The sequence below is a fragment of the Melopsittacus undulatus genome, chromosome Z, assembly GCF_012275295.1.
Source record: "Melopsittacus undulatus isolate bMelUnd1 chromosome Z, bMelUnd1.mat.Z, whole genome shotgun sequence".
In the NCBI taxonomy this organism is placed as follows: domain Eukaryota; kingdom Metazoa; phylum Chordata; class Aves; order Psittaciformes; family Psittaculidae; genus Melopsittacus; species Melopsittacus undulatus.
This window is the reverse complement of record NC_047557.1, coordinates 26244001-26261924: the sequence shown is the minus strand read 5'-3', so window position 1 is coordinate 26261924 and position 17924 is coordinate 26244001. Positions and strand designations below refer to the sequence as shown.

The 17924-nt window shown below is 39.0% G+C and overlaps 1 protein-coding gene across 1 annotated transcript in view; it reads right to left on the bottom strand.

The window, feature by feature from the left end:
* Nucleotides 1–17924, bottom strand: part of ANKRD31 (ankyrin repeat domain 31) — a 71663-nt gene that overhangs the window by 20079 nt on the left and 33660 nt on the right. The window contains 7 exon segments of the mRNA XM_013130932.3: nt 2475–2571; nt 5726–5807; nt 6573–6651; nt 7135–7298; nt 9231–9373; nt 10194–10382; nt 16902–17018. Of these exon segments, the coding sequence (XP_012986386.3) occupies nt 2475–2571; nt 5726–5807; nt 6573–6651; nt 7135–7298; nt 9231–9373; nt 10194–10382; nt 16902–17018 (871 nt within the window).

Genomic DNA, 17924 nt, shown 5'->3' with positions numbered 1-17924 from the left:
TGGGCAAGGGGGCCCAAGACTCTTGGTTAACATTCAAGAATCACCTGCTACAGGCTCAGGAGTGTTGCATCCCAACTAGAAGGAAGTGCAGCAGGAGGGCCAGGAGACCTCCTTGGATGGATAAGGAGCTGCTGAGAAAAATTCACAGGAAAAAAGAGGCTTATAAAAGGTGGAAACAAGGACAAGCGGCCTGGGATGAATACAGGGATGTGGTCAGGGTAGTTAGGGACTGGGTTAGGAAAGCGAAGGCCCAATTGGAGCTAAACTTGGCAAGGGATGTTAAAGATAATAGGAAAGGATTTTATAGGTATGTAGCAGTTAAAAAACAGACTAAGGACAATGTAGGCCCCCTCCGGAAACTTTCGGGAGAACTGGCTACACAGGACTTGGAGAAGGCTGAGGTTCTGAATGGCTTCTTTGCCACGGTCTTCACTGGCAAAGGCTCTGACTGCAGCACCCGAGTCTTGGAAGGCGGACGCAGGGACTGTGAAAACCTAGACCTTGGGCCCACTGTACGAGAGGATCTGGTTCGAGACCATCTTAAGAACCTGAACATACACAAGTCCATGGGACCTGATGAAATCCATCCGTGGGTCCTCAAGGAGCTGGCGAATGAAGTTGCAAAGCCACTGGCCATCATATTTGAAAAATCATGGCAGTCAGGTGAAGTTCCTGGTGACTGGAAAAAGGGAAATATAACCCTCATTTTCAAGAAGGGGAAAATGGATGACCCAGGGAATTACAGACCAGTCAGTCTCACCTCTGTGCCTGGCAAAATCTGGGAGCAGATTCTCTTGGAAGGCATGCTAAGGCACATGAAAAACAACACGGTGCTTGGTGACAGCCAGCATGGCTTCACTAAGGGGAAATCCTGCCTGACCAATCTGGTGCTCTTCTATGACAGGGCTACAAAAGTGATTGACAGGGGTGGAGCAGTTGACGTCATCTACCTGGACCTGTGCAAAGCGTTCAACACTGTTCCACATGACATCCTTGTCTCTAAATTGGAGTGTCATCAATTTGATAGGTGGACCACTCGGTGCATAAAGAACAGGCTGGACAGTAACACTCAAAAAGTTGTGGTCAACAGTACAATGTCCGGCTGGAGATCAGTAACGAGTGGTGTCCCTCAGGGATCGGTGTTGGGACCGGTCTTGTTCAATATGTTTGTCGTTGACATGGACAGTGGGATTGAGTGTGCCCTCAGCAAGTTTGCCGATGACACCAAGCTGTGTGGTTCTGTTGATATGCTGGAGGGAAGGAATGCCATTCAGAGGGACCCTGACTCACTTGTGAGGTGGGCTGATGCCAACCTCATGAAGTTTAACCATGCCAAGTGCAAGGTCCTACACCTGGGTCAGAGCAATCCCAGGCACAGCTACAGGTTGGGCAGAGAAGAGATTCAGAGCAGCCCTGTGGAGAAGGACTTGGGGGTGTTAGTCAATGAGAAAATGAACATGAGCCAACAGTGTGCACTCACAGCCCAGAAAGCCAACCGTATCCTGGGCTGCATCAAAAGGAGCGTGCCCCTCTGCTCTCGTCAGACCTCACTTGGAGTATTGTGTGCAGTTCTGGTGTCCTCAACATAAAAAGGACATGGAACTGTTGGAACAAGTCCAGAGGAGGGCCACGAGGATGATCAGGGGACTGGAGCACCTCCCGTATGAAGACAGGCTGAGAAAGTTGGAGCTGTTCAGCCTGGAGAAGAGAAGGCTGCGTGGAGACCTCATAGCAGCCTTCCAGTATCTGAAGGGGGCCTATAGGGATGCTGGGGAGGGACTATGCATTAGGGACTGTAGTGATAGGACAAGGGGTAACGGGTTGAAACTTAAACAGCAGAGGTTTAGACTGGATATAAGGAAGAAATTCTTTACTGTGAGGGTGGTGAGGCACTGGAATGGGTTGCTCAGGGAGGTAGTGAATGCTCCATCCCTGGCAGAGTTCAAGACCAGGTTGGATGAAGCCTTGAGTGATATGGTTTAGTGTGAGGTGTCCCTGCCCATGGCAGGGGGGTTGGAACTAGATGATCTTGAGGTCCTTTCCAATCCTAACTATTCTATGATTCTATGATCAATCACTCCCAACGTAAGGGTGCTAAAGAAACAAAACTGGAGGCAGGGATGCTACAAGTAGTACTATGGCTTTCCTCCATGATGTTGCAAATGTAATCTAATTACTCAGTACCTCAATTTCCTCATTTTTGTTTAGGAATTTTTCCATACCTTTTTTATGTTCACTACCTAATTTCAGTTTTCATTGTATGCACAGCCACTGATTAGTATAGATGAGCTCTCCCTTGATGTGAACTCTTACTGGGGATAAGTGAAGCCAATACAGACCATACTTCCACAAAATATGAATAAGAATGACATAGTTTTACTTGCACACTACTGTATGCTCACCTTCTAACAACTTCTATCACTACTGCTATTAAAAATAGGTTCTTTCAAATACAGTCCTTTTATTTTACTTACCTGTATTTTTTAGCAAGGGTATCCCTTTCCACTTTCTGTTTTGCAAGCATTTCATTCAAAGTATCTTGCACCTGAGACAGCCTTTGGATATATGTATCTGTCCAATTTGATACAATCAAAATTATTACAATAAGAGGTAGAAAATAATTACATTAATAACATTTTTAATGTAGCTATATTTTTCTAAAATGATATAAGCAATTATAGATTCTTCTTCATATGACCTATCTCTTAGCCGTGTAACATATAGGAGAGTTCAGAAGTCATGACCAGTGAATGCCACTGAGATACAATGCTAGACATTTAACCTAATTCCTGAAATTCTAAACCAGGAAAAACTAATTTTCCATAATCATAATAAATGGGAAATTACAGGATTAAAAATGTCATTTGTAAAATGTTTCCCCAGACTTGTTTCATAGTATGTACAGGTATTTATTTACTTTGTAAAATACAGAAATATAAAAATATCACTCTTATTAAGGCAGCTTAATAGAAAATTTTAATCTACTATTTACAATAGGTTTTACTGCATGCAAATACCTTCAGTATTTTATTCTACATTTTAAGTTTGTCAGTGTACTTCTATGTTCTTGTTCAGTCTTGTGCCTATTCACAAGTAATAACTATAATTTAGTTTAAGAGGTGCCTTTGTCAGTAGTGGTAACAGTCTTCATGCTCATTTCTCTTACTCCCCTAAACAGGAGAAGTCTGACAGCTCTGTTTTATTTATGAAATTGCACTGATCTCTGCCTATAGGCTTATCTATTGTATCATCTACCTCTTTCTCAAAGAAAACACATTTTTCAAGAAAACACATCAATTTTTATTAACAGTTGATAACCACAATTTTGAGCTGGAAGCCATAATTTGGCATAAGTCTGTATTTATTTTTAAAATTAACTATTTTTAGTACAATTTGAAAGCTCCACCTTATATTCAGGAAAATAAATTTAAAACCCCCTTCCTTTCTTCAGTCAGCAAAACTGTTCCGTGGGCATGAGCTGATGGGCATGCACAAACAGCCCTGCCTGGATAGCAAGGGATTCCTGCAGCAAGCTTTGCCACTGGAACAGTCATGGCGCAGACACAATAGACTTGAACTGCTACACAGCACCTGCATCGAGATCTCCTAGGAAGTCACTGTTACTTAGTAAACTCCTGAGATTAATCTGAACTGAGATTTTATAGCCTAAGACAATCATAGGATCATAAAATGGTTTAGGTTGGAAAAGACCTTAAGATCATCTAGTTCCAACCCCCCCTGCCATGGGCAGGGACACCTTACACTAAACCATGTCACCCAAAGCTCTGTCTAACCTGGCCTTGAACACCACCAGGGATGGAGCATTCACAGCTTCTTTTGCCAACCTCTTCCAGTGCCTCACCACCCTCACAATAAAGAACTGCTTCCTTATATCCAATCTAAACTTCCCCTGTTTAAGTTTTAACCCGTTACCCCTTGTCCTATCACTACAGTCCCTAATGAAGAGTCCACCCCCCCCAGAATCCTTATAAGCCTGCATCCTTACAGCTGGCTGCAGTGTGTGCTTGCAGCCCACCATATCCTGGGCTGCATCAAAAGGAGTGTGACCAGCAGGTAGAAGGAGGTGATCCTGCCCCTCTACTTTGCTCTCGTCAGACCTCACTTGGAGTATTGTGTGCAGTTCTGGTGTCCTCAACATAAAAAGGACATGGAACTGTTGGAACAAGTCCAGAGGAGGGCCACGAGGATGATCAGGGGACTGGAGCACCTCCCATATGAAGACAGGCTGAGAAAGTTGGAGCTGTTCAGCCTGGAGAAGAGAAGGCTGCTTTGGAGACCTCATAGCAGCCTTCCAGTATCTGAAGGGGGCCTACAGGGATGCTGGGGAGGGACTCTTCATTAGGGACTGTAGTAATAGACAAGGGGTAATGCATTAAAGCTTAATCAGGGGAAGTTTAGATTGGATATAAGGAAGAAGTTCTTTACTGTAAGGGTGGTGAGGCACTGGAATGGGCTGCCCAAGGAATTTTGAATGCTCCATCCCTGGCGGTGTTCAAGGCCAGGTTGGACAGAGCCTTGGGTGGCATGGTTTAGTGTGACGTGTCCCTGCCCATGGCAGGGGGGTTGGAACTAGATGATCTTAAGCTCCTTTCCAACCCTAACTATTCTATGATTCTATGCACACTGGCTTAGCAGCTTCATTTGCCAGCTCTCTCAGGATCCATGGATGGATTTCATCAGGTCCCATGGACTTGTGCATGTTCAGGTTCTTAAGATGCTCTCAAACCACATCCTAAACCTCTTTCTGCTACTTCAGTCTGCCTCCTTAAATTTCACATAGGTACTGTAGACCTCATTATTTATTATTTGGACTTTCCAAAGTTGAATTGTGGGTGTGCTGGTTCTGTTAATCATTTGCTCATTTCTCCTATCTCCCATCAGAACTTGAATCTGTATTACCAGAGCCAAAGGTGATATAGAAAATAGCTAAGTATATAAAAATACAAGATGTTCAGCACTACAGTGGACCTAAGGTCTTCATTCTCAACAGTCCCTCCCTTCATTCTCACATCTACCCTCCAAGACTTGGGATGGTGTGATCTGATCACTTGCCAGTGAAGACCGAGGCAAAGAAGTCTTCCAGAACCTCAGCCTTCTCCAAATCCAGGATAGCCTCTTCTCCTGTTTCTTTCCAGAGAGGGCCCACATTCTCCCTAGTCTGTCTTTCATTTGCAACGTACCTACAGAATCCCTTCCTGTTATCTTCCACAGCCCTAGCCAAGTTTAATTCTAACTGGGCCTTAGCTTTTCTGACTTGGTGCCTAGCTTCCTGGACAACATTTCTGTTTTCTTTCCAGGCCACCTGTCTTTGTTTCCACCTAATTACACCTCTGGGCAACAGTACTTCTGAAACTGCCCATCATCCACAGTGCCCGCCTTAAAGTCTTCTCCTTTTTTTCCTCATAGATTATTTTAGGATCATGAAAGTCCTGACACATTAGAATGAAAATGATGCAACTGTTACTTTACATACAGGCATAGCATTCTTGACCATGGAGGGGCTCACATATTTGTCACTGAATAATGTTGCTAATAGTGTGCATTCTTCTCTAATTTATTATACATCTAATAGACCTAATATATGTAATATATATCAACTATACTACAACTAATATTATTTTTAAAATAATTATATTACCAACAATAATTATCTGTGTCCTCCTCCCCTCAAAAAAAAAATGGAACAACTTATATTTATGTCTACCTGCATCTTTGGAAGTTCTCAATTCAAGCAGCAAAAGTTCTTTTTGTCTCTTTTCTGCATCTTGTATGGCAGCAACAGGCTCCTGTTGATAAATTCAGAAATGATGTTAAGAAATAGAGCCAAATGTACAATATAAAACATGCCATGACAAATGGCCTGCAAGTTAAGTACTGGTGGACTCTAGTAATACCAGGCAGGGGATGGCAGTAATGGGAGCACTGGTAACATAGACATATATATATTACCAAAGGTATGCTCTGCAAGGGGCTGTCACATCCTGGTTTTGCCTAGGCATTCAAATTAGTCCATGTTCAGGGTCTCAACCCTGAGTACACTACAGGGATTAGACAGTGAATCTCACCATGACAGCACCACCTAGACAATGTAGACAGACTACAGATACCAGCAAGCACTGTCTTAACATACAACTTGCGCAAAAATCTTCCTGTTTTGAATTAAGATTAAACAATTTCTAAATACCTTAATTATCATGAAGAAAAATCGTTACACTTTCAAAGAGCCATTTTGAAAATGTGATGAAAAGCCTCAGGATTTCTGACCTTTTTTCTATTCATATAGGCAATAAGAAATGTATATAAGTATTAACTACTGTTTGCACAACAAATAGAAGTGCAAAGGAATCATGAAAAGAGAGAAGTGATAACACACACACTTGCACACTGTAAATCACAGTTTATATACTGTAAGCCTCTGCGTAATGATGTTTTCTACATACATTCTAAAGGGTTAATTATTTAAATTACATTTTAATGTTATTTAGTCAGTAAATAACACTGCAATAATACACTATAAAGAAGCTTAACAAAATTCTATTATCTATACTTACCAAACTGTGTTTCTCACATTGTGGCTCCAAATCTGCATTAGCATTTTCACAATTGCTGTAACAAGGATATTTTGAACTTCTTGATCTAGAAGGATCTCTTGTCCCTATGCAATTAAGAAAGAATAAATAGAATTTAAAATGAATTTACATGAGCATAATAGGTTAGATTAGCTAATATAGGTTACAAAGATGCAATGGCAGCTCACATCATTAAAAATATCTTGTAGATGCAAATCAGACTGAGTTTAGGTAGCACAAGGAAATAAGTCTTTAAAGCTACTCCATTCTAAACCACAATGCTCCTGTGAAGGGAAACTGGATAATAACAAAAATCTGAAGAGGTAAGTATGTCTTTGTATGTCATTCTCTCAGGAAATAAAGAAACAAAACAAACCAAATTAATGTATCCTATTTTCTGAAAATAAATAAATAAAATTTAGTAGTTAATTGAATTAAAGTATCATTGCTGGGCGATACGTAGCTCCACAAATCAGCAGCATTCTAACATACTGATTTTCCTTAAGACTCAGGGTAATCCTATGATTTACATTATAAACCCGACATACCTGTAACTTCAATAGTGTCAACAGGAGGTAGTGAGTCCATAACACAGTAAGACCTCAGCAGTTCACTCATTTCATTATCATGAGCTTCATCCAAAGCACTTCTCCCTGAATTACTTCTCTCCCAGGGATTTGCTCCATGCTGTAGAAGAACCCTGACGGCCTGTTACAGATTTTTATGATGTGTATTGTGGTAATTCTTGCTGTAAATTTATAATACAACTATATGTGTTGTATCTATCATAAATCACTACTAATAAAGGTACAAATAAGATACCCTAAAGCCTGTTACAGTTGCAATCCCAGTTAAACAAACAAGTTCAATTGGCTATTGGCAACACCGACTTGTACCTTAACACTTCTAATTTTCCATTAGAATACACAAATAATTCACAACTTGTTATTAAGCCTATCATATTTATAGTACTGTTATAGAGAGCAATTAAAAAACTTCATATCTCTAAAATAAAAGGAACTGGTCTATTGTAATAAGATTGAAGTGCAGAAAAGAAGTTGATTTTTTTCCTTTAAGTATTTAATAGTGGGTTTGTTTTTTGGGTATAGGCACTGACTATTTTTTTCCTAATTCCAGGTCTCTTGCAAGTCTTCTTTATTGTAAAATGTGGAAATGAGATTAGTGGCATCAGTGGAATCATCTACCCCCTAAAATTCAGATCACACACAAGTGTTGACAAACTCAGCTTTGATGGCAAAGAATTTTCTTATATATGAAATTTATAAGAATATATTAAAGATTTTATAAAATATTAAAGAATTTTCATATATATGAAATTTAGCATTTCTTTTTTTCTCCTCTTCAGAGTGCTGTTAATTATCAAAAAGTATCTGTCAGTTTCTCTCCGCAGTACTGAATAATAGCTTACATGTGTGCAAGAACTATACCGATATTTTGGCACAAGGACTGTGACTAACCCCTATCATTGTCTTTCCTCACAGAAAACATAAATGTGATGAAATATCAGCTCTTCTTACAGGAATAGCAGTGGTATGTTTGAGCCAATCTGGCATTACCATTTTATGCTCAGTTCCCTGGAGCACACCGTGCCAAACCATTTTGTTTATTTGTGAGCAGTTCTAGACCTCACAATCTAAAAAGGATGTGAAAGTCCTTGAAAGTATCCAGAGCCGGGTAACAACACTGGTGAAAGGCCTGAAAGGCATTTCCTGTGACATATCTATGCTAAGGACTCTGAGCTTGTTCAGTTTAGAGAAAAGGAGGCTGAAAGGGCAACCTCACTGTTATCTACAGCTTCCTGAGGAAGACAAGTGGAGAGAGAGGTGCTGAGGTCTTCTCCAGGGTATCCAGTAGTACAACGTGTGGATATGGTTCAAAGCTGCACAAGGGGGGGTTTATGGTTGACAGACATAAGGAAGCATTTCTTTACTGAGAGGGTGGTCAAACCCTGGAACAGCCTTCCTAGAGATGGTCAATACCCCAAGTCTTAAGTGTTGAAGAGGCATTTGGACAATGCCCTTAATAACAAATGAAATAGGCCAGTCTATTCTATAGAAGCATAGAATGGTTCGGGTTGGAAGGGACCAGACAGTGAAAAATGACTGTTGAGTTTTAACCAGCAGGCCTAGAGTTTTTTTCTTTACAAAAATATTGAATCTTTTACAATGAGGGTGGTGAGAGATTGCAACAGGCTGCCCAGAAAGCTGAGGATGCCCCATCACTGTAAGTGTTCAGTGTCAGACTGGATGGGACTATGGGCAACTTGGTCTAAGGAACGATGTCCCTGCCTGTGGCAGGAGAGCTGGACTAGATGATCAAATTGATAATGCTCTATTTGATTGTTATTTTTTAAAAGCCCAATATGTGGGAAACAACCCTGGGGAGCTTCTGAATTTTTTCTGATTTGTCTGCTGGACTGAAAAAGACAACTAACTGTACAATTTGAACTGTCACTACTGAAGAAAATTTCTATGATTTTAAATAATATTAGTTTATTTCCTAAATGCAAATCTACACTAAAATTGTATTAGTAACTTTTACTTTCCTTATTTAAACAAAGACTTTGCTTTGCTGACAATCTGCTGAAAATCAGTCACAGGAAATCTAATGTAAATGTACCTCCAAATAATTTCCAGAAACAGCATAATGTATTGGCAAAATACCATCCAGACTTCTGCTGTTAACATTAGCACCAGCTTTCAGTAATTCTAAAATCACTTCAGTAAATCCCCTATTGGAAGCTTCATGAATTGCTGTCCAACCTAATAAAAGCAAGATGACACATACAGCATGCATTTGGAAAAATCCACACAGATCACTAATTAATGATTACACATTTTGCTGCATTTGCTGTACTGTAAGCAACTGACTACTCTTTTTAAGACAAATATTATACAGCCATCTTCAAATGCCAAGGTAAATTTGTAATTCTGTTTACTTTAGAGAAAAATGCATCCAATATTGAGCAGGAAAATACTGTTTACTTTTGTACTACACTGATAAAAATAATGAAAAAAGCCCAACAGAATAGAAGACTCAAAAAATTTAGAAGCATAGTATTAATAGTCTGATTTCTAATGCCACCGCAATTTTGTAACATCAACTCAGCCAGGCATCCAGAATAGAATACCATCCATTCTGAGACTATAAAAACAGAAACGCATTATACATGCAGGTAGAAAAAAGAAGAAATGATCTTGTAATCTTATTTTTGTCCTTGTTTCCTAAGGAAGTAAGATGTGTGTGAATGTGCTTCACACATGTATATATTCATGTATGTCAGCATTAATTCTCCCGCCAAACTTTCAAGTTCACTTTCCATATACATCTCTGAAAATATGGTCTTCAGCAGAGGAGGAAGACACGATTAATGCTCCTGCTGAGAAAAAGGCTGCATTACCTGCATGCTAAGACACAAAATCCAGGGATTCACATATTGTGCTTGCACTTGCTGAATGACTTCCTTTCCTCCTCACAATTATATTGTAAATCAATTACAAATTACACAAATTATGTAAAACCATATATACTACAAATTATATAGAATTGTATCATAAAACAAGCCCATCAGAATATTCAAACCTGCAGAGTCCTGTTCATTGACACACATTCCAGATGATATTAGCGTTTTGACCAAAGACATATTTCCTCTCCTAGCAGCAACATGCAGCTGAGTTTCCCCTTTTGCAGTTCTCTTCGTTAACTTTCTCCCAGCTCCTATAATTTCATAATGTAAAATTATAGCTTATTTTCGGGTAGATAGGGAGGATTCTAAACACATATTGGGTGTTCATTAGGAACAACAAAAATGTTTCATTATAAACAAATAATTAAGCTTCATAACTCATCTGAATGAATGTAAATGTGTGCAGTTGCCTTATTCAGTAACATTAATTCACTATAACAAAAGGTTAGAAGACACTACTTAACAGTACCTTGTCAACTGCTTCAGATAACAAACAGACCCTATGCAAAAGAATTTACAATTCAGTTCTAGGTGACTTAACAAGGATCCAGTGAATTACGGATCAACCAAAAAGGTAACAAGGATGAACATTTATATTGTATAGAGGTAGGGAGTATGATACATTTCTCCATGGGCTGCTTTAAAGTTACCAGACATGCCAGCTAAATATATAAAATGCTTTCATGAAGGTATTTAAGAAACTATATAAAAGTGAAGATTTGACCATTGCCTCTTTTCCATTCCTAATTCTGTATCAGAGAATAGACAGGGTTCTAGATAAGGTATTTCTACGCTTGTGAGTGCAAATGTCCTGTAATCTGATTACAAATCTCTGTTAATGTCTAGTGACACAGCTGAAGTGCCTTTTAATAATACACATGCAGCATTGGACACGTAACTGTAAATAACCTTGATTTAATTCTTTTCCTATTGGTTCACAAATCAAACAACATGCACATTATACTTTAACATGTGATCATCAGACACGTCCTAAAGCTGAGGCTCCTAGTAACAGACATATCAAAGGGGAACGGATACAAAGAAAAAAACAGGTTTTAAAAGTTCTGATTCTGCATATAAAGACAAGCCCCTCACTGAACTGCTACCAAAAAGACAGTGTGTGTGAATTTTCCAAAGCTATAGCATGCATGTTAGCTTTTAGAAGATTCCTATTCCTGCTGTTGCAATACTGTGCTATCAGATTTTTTTAAAAGTTCATGGTGTTCTTTTTCAATATCTTAAAAATCTGTAATTTGTCCAAAAAAAAAGGAAAAGCGTAAGGTTTCAAATAAGCACTCTGCAACTCTTGTACATGTTTTCTTAGTTATTCCTATGAACAATTAGTGCTGTATTCCAAGCATTTCCTCTTCTTATCAGACAAGTTGTCTTCTCAAATATTTTCAGTTATCATTATAGAATCATAGAATAGTTAGAGTTGGAAAGGACCTCAAGATCATCTAGTTCCAACCCCCCTGCCATGGGCAGGGACACCTCACACTAAACCATATCACTCAAGGCTTCATCCAACCTGGTCTTGAACTCTGCCAGGGATGGAGCATTCACTACCTCCCTGAGCAACCCATTCCAGTGCCTCACCACCCTCACAGTAAAGAATTTCTTCCTTATATCCAGTCTAAACCTCTGCTGTTTAAGTTTCAACCCGTTACCCCTTGTCCTATCACTACGGTCCCTAATGAAGAGTCCCTCACCAGCATCCCTGTAGGTCCCCTTCAGATACTGGAAGGCTGCTATGAGGTCTCCACACAGCCTTCTCTTCTCCAGGCTGAACAGCTCCAACTTTCTCAATCTGTCTTCATACAGGAGGTGCTTCAGTCCCCTGATCATCCTCATGGCCCTCCTCTGGTCTTGTTCCAACAGTTCCATGTCCTTTTTATGTTGAGGACACCAGAACTGCACACAATACTCCAAGTGAGGTCTCACGAGAGCAGAGTAGAGGGGCAGGATCACCTCCTTCAACCTGATGGTCACACTCCTTTTGATGCAGCCCAGGATACGGTTGGCTTTCTGGGCTGTGAGTGCACACTGTTGGCTCATGTTCATTTTCGCATTGACTAACACCCCCAAGTCCTTCTCCACAGGGCTGCTCTGAATCTCTTCTCTGCCCAACCTGTAGCTGTGCCTGGGATTGCTCTGACCCAGGTGTAGGACCTTGCACTTGGCATGGTTAAACTTCATGAGGTTGGCACCAGCCCACCTCACAAGTGAGTCAAGGTCCCTCTGAATGGCATTCCTTCCCTCTAGCGTATCAACCGAACCACACAGCTCATGTTCATTTTCCCATCGACCAGCACCCACAATTATCTATTGTTATCAAACATCTTCCATTATTTGACAGCTGCTTTTCTTCAGCCTCCTCCTGCATTCTGGAAAATCTTTTTTTCCAAGGTTTCCTTTAAGGTAAAGTACTGAACTTGTAATCCAACACTGTTCGGAAAACCATGAAAGACATACTGCAACTATAGTGAAGACAGATATATAGTGTGGATATATGCATACCAATTTTAAACTAAATTGTTCAGCCAATGTGGCAGACATACTATGTCAGAAAAGGAGCTCACCATAGGATATTTTAACCTGTCAGAAAGCATTCAGGAAGCCCTTTGTGCACTGGAGATGCTTGGCTCACAGAGCCTGGCAACCAGAAGAGCTAAAGTGTTTCTTTTTTTTAAATTAAAACTGATATTCTAGAGCACATAGAAGTGTCACATTACTGAAATACTCCTCCAATCTGAGACCTACTTTTCTGTAAGATAAGGTATTGCATTTTGTCTAAAAGCTTCTGGGTATGAACTCCCAAAGCAATCATCTGCTTTCTGGTTCTTCCTTTTCTTCCCCTTTGATTCATAGGAGTATGTCCTAGGGACTTTTTAGAGATGAAGGAAATAAAAAAAAGGTGCACAACAGACCATTAAGCTAATGACCCTTAGCAATATTGGCTGCAAGTGAACATAAATAATTGCAAAGTTTTCCAGTTAAATTGTCATGCACAACTTTTCGTTGTGGTTGTTATGAAACATTTGCAGAAGTATAACGGGACATTGGTACGTGAATCACAAAATACTAGTTCTCCATGGGATGCATTGCCTGGTGGGTCATAAGCAGGAAAGATCAGGTACTTGGCCAATACAAAATCCAGTCAGAGAGAGGTACTAAGATTAAATGGAGAGATTACAGTAACCAGCAATCAGATTAGATTAGGCTGCCACACTTCAACAACTTCAAGGACATCCTCCTTCAAAAAGACATTTGAACTTTGGTCAATGAGTAACTCTTTCCACGAATTGAACTGTAAGATAAGAAGTGAGCTGTTTGTACCTTCCTTCTGTATAAGAAGAATAGGTATTGTGGGAGCCTAGTGTAGCTGGGAGCTGAAGTGACTGTAGATGAAAGTGATAATGTGTCATTTAGGAAGAAAAGGTTTTAATTGAAGAATAGAATACTATCAGGAAGACCACTAGGACACAGAAACAATCATATAAGATACAAAGGCCATTTAATGAAGAAAAAGCACGAGACAGCAAACAAATCTGAAAACCCCACAACATCAAAAAACATTATCCCATATTCCACTTTTTTCTGCTGCAATCTGAATGCCATTGTCCCAGTCTCCAAAGCTATTAATGCTTTCAACTGCACAGAGGGCTATGCTTTCTCACACCAACTCTCAAACCTCCACATTCTCCTAGGATGAAAGAAATAATTCAATTTTAGATAAATCTCTTATGAATCTGTCCTGGGTTCAGCAGTAGCAGTAATTTTTTCTCCTTCTTGGTAGCTGGTGCAGTGCTGTGTTTTGACTTTCGGGCTTGGAATGGTTGCTGATAGCAAGTATGTTTTGAGTTACTGCTCAAATGTTTGGTTTGTCCAAGGCCTTTTCTGAGCTCATGATCTGCCAGGGAAGGAGGGAGGCCAGGAGGAAGCAGAGACAGGACACCTTACCCAGGCTAGCCAAAGAGGTATTCCATACCATATCACGTCATACCCAGGATGTAACCGGGGGAAACCCAGAAGGGCTGGAGCTCTGGGGGGATGAAGGAGGTATTGGTCGGTGCTCAGCTGGGCAGGGTGGGGTGAGTTATGGGTTGGTGGCTGGTGAGGTGTTGTATTCTCTTCACTTGTTATTGGCTTTATCATTATTATTTGTAGTAGTAGTAGCAGTAGTGATTTATGTTATACCTTAGCTATTAAACTGTGCTTATCTCAACCTGTGGGGGCTACATTCTTTGGATTCTCCTTCCTAACTCTCCGAGAGTTGGGGGAACAAGGGGGAAGTGAGTTGACGAGCTGTGCGGACTTGGTTTTAAACCACAACAGAATCTCTTTAGGGGGAAAATTAATCTGTGAAATGCAGTTCCAGAGGTAACCAAAATGTTAGACACATGTATGGAATAAAGTTTTTTAAAATCAAAATTAGAGGCAAAAAAAATAAAGGAAAAAAATAAAAATATGTATTCATGCACATGGACCTTAGAAAGATTAAGCAGGAATATGAGCTACAAAAAGAATTGCTGTAGGGAAAGGAATCATTTCTATGTTGAATGTTTATTCTTCTAGTAATTAGCAGTGGATGATGGAAGGCACCAGATACACTACGGCTTTTTTTCCCAGAATGAAATAAAAAGACATTCCTACAATATAAGGAACCAAATCTGGAAATAGGGAAGCCTCATGCCAACACTGCCAGATATTGGAGAGCCCTAGGTAACATGAGGTTCCTTTGTTTTTTTTCAAAAAGAAAACACAAGCTTCCAGTCCAAAAACTCAAAAGAGCAGTAACTAAAGATGGGTTGAAAGTTCACAAATACCTGAGACAGAAAAAGGAAACAGTATTCTGTACAGCTACATATGGGAAAGATAAGAAGACTGCGACTATCAAAGAGAAAGAAAAGGATCAGCATGATCCTGAATGTTTCTTCTCATGTGATGCATGACATTGCATAGGCTGGCTGATGACTCCTTAATTCAACTTATAAGACTCGTGAGGATCCAAAGTCCCCAAAGAGAAGGAGAGTAACTAAGCAAACAACAAAAAGAGATCAACAACTGAGTATGTTGACAGTATGTGTGTGGATGTATTCGTCCATGCTGTGTGTGTGTATGGGTAAGCAACTATATTTGTTACATGTATTAAGTGTGCATGCTGTTATGTAATCTGGTTTTAAAAGCATTTTTGTGGACATAGGAGCATGAATGTCATTGATTTTCAAAATATATACAATATACTCAATGTTAGCAGTTTCCACTCGAAGACGACTTCAGTTTGAGACCAATAAACCCCAGCAACACATAACTGCCGTCCAAGGAAGAAAATAATTTTTTTTGCTGCACGCATTTGGAAAAAGTAAATCCAATGCTATATCCACACACAAATACACCAGCATTCACATATGCTTCTACAAACCTATATATATAAAAAATCCCTTTTCCTATGTATGTATATACAAAGCATACATTTACACTGACACAGTAGTTATTTGAAAGGCAAAGTTCCACAGAGCTAGAAATAAGTTTGAAGAAAAAAAAAAGTCAGCAGAAAAATATGAGTAATAGCTAGGAAGTATTTCATAATATATCACACGTTCAAGATGAACAGCTTCACTGATTAAAAAACTAACCTGGTGTACAAGGTGAATTAGGAAGCAACAGTAAATGCAAAATTAAAAATGGGAAGTGAATGGTAATAAGAATAAATAAGCAGTTATGAAAAACGAAAGAATACAGGGAGATAGTCACGGACAGCTAAGATCCTAAGAAGGCAGCATTTTAAAAACTATCAACCCCCCAAAAAAATTATTCCCAAACTCCTAATTACAAGACAGAAACCATAGGATTATCTAAGACAATCAGAAAAGACAAATACTCTAGTCCATATCAAGACAAAGCTACACAATTCCTGTCATCTAATGACATAGTTCTTTTAATTTCAACATAAGTTCAGGATAATGCCAAATTGTACAAGGATAAACATTTATGAATCAGTGGGCCAGATATACTACATTTAAATGTTTTAAGAGAGGAGAGATCCCACTGAAACTAGGGATTTTAGTTTTAGCAAGTCTTGAGTGCTATTGTTCCCTGGTTGCATAAAGAACCGAAATAGACAAGATCACTGCCAGCTTTACTAAAAAAAGGAGTATGGGGCTATGATGAGCAATCAGTTGTAAATGAGCAATCAGGGCCCTATTGTGACAGTGAGGCTACAAGATAAATGCTCATCTTAGGCATGAGATGAAACTGCTAAACAGAAAACAACACGTGCAGGCAGAAATTAATATAACCACTGGAGGTTGCTAGATCCTTATCCTCACATAAGTAGATTTGTTTCTATACTATAGCTAAAACCAATTGTAACAGTAGAGTTAGCACCTATGATGATTTGTGCCTGATGAGGATATCGTCTATAAAATATAATTTGATACATATTCCAAATATACAGAGAGCCATGTTTTCTGCCTTGATCTGTGATACATAAAATAGTTCACTGAAGACCAATTAAGTGTTATTTTAAACTATCGTTTATATAACATAGTTAAGTAAGGATCAATTTAATGTTATTTTAAAGCTCTTGATTATGAGCTTGTGTCCCCTCAACCACAATGCTGAAAGACTGATTAATGTAACAATAAAACAGAATAAATATGTGCATTCTATAAAATGAAGGACTGAAGTATTTGGAACTCCCTGAGTATTTGCTCAACATGCTACATTTTTCCGAACTTTCCCTTATGTATTACAAAAAGCTTTCTTCATGTATGTCTGAAAGAAACCTCCACTATTTTCACAAAATACTATTAACTTTTCACCTGATTTATTGGATGTCTGCTGTTCTCCTGCTTGACTGAATTGTGATTCCTTAGATGAAAGGTTTGTTTTGCTGCTACTGGAATATGAGGCTGCTTTTTTGTTTGTCTCCTGAGGGTCTAATCTTATTCTTTTACTTTGGATTCCTGTTTCAGTAAACTCCCAAAGCATGCTGATCTTTGCATTTACTTTTTCTCCATTCTTTTCAGAGCTTTTTGTCCCACTTATTCGAGCAAACACTTCATCTGTTCGTTTAACAAAAGAACTTACAAGTAACTGTGGCATAACACTCAGTAATTTCAGAAATTGTAACTGATATTTAAATGAATGTCAAAATTATTACCTAGTAGTAGATTAAAAAATGCCTGCAATAACTCACTCAATTTTGAAAATACTTCAACATAATAAATCCTTTATCCACTAGTCATCACACATTAACGTACTGGGACTGATTACAGAACAATTCAAAGATTTTTTTGTGAAAATATGACTTTTACTGATTCTTAGATAGTAAAAGAAGAAGGTATTTTAGAATTTCCTCTTAGTTATTCTAATGACCATTGTGCTCACATTTTAGCAAATACAATAAGGACTTGGATATAAAAAAATCAAGAAAATTCAAAGCAAAAATTGCTAACTAGTTAATCTGGCATAACTGTACCACAGCACATTCCATGCTATTTATTAATGGCAAAACAAATTCTCTGGGGACCAACAGCTAGGTTTTTAGAATACAGTACACAGAACACTCACAGCAATCTCATGAAAAAAAATATTTTAAAATAAAACATTGTACCTGTTTCCTGGGAGGTTTCTTTCTGCATGTTTTCCACAATCTGAAATGAGTAAGGAGACCTGCTATCTACATTAACACCAAAATGCAAATCTGGTTTTGAACTGGTTTCTTGAGGTCTCTTTTGAATACTTTGAAGTGTGTCCTTTTCATGGAGTTGTAAAGCTATAGGCTCAACCTCTAAACTACTAACATTTTCAGTTTCAATGTGACATCCTTCAACACTTTCTTC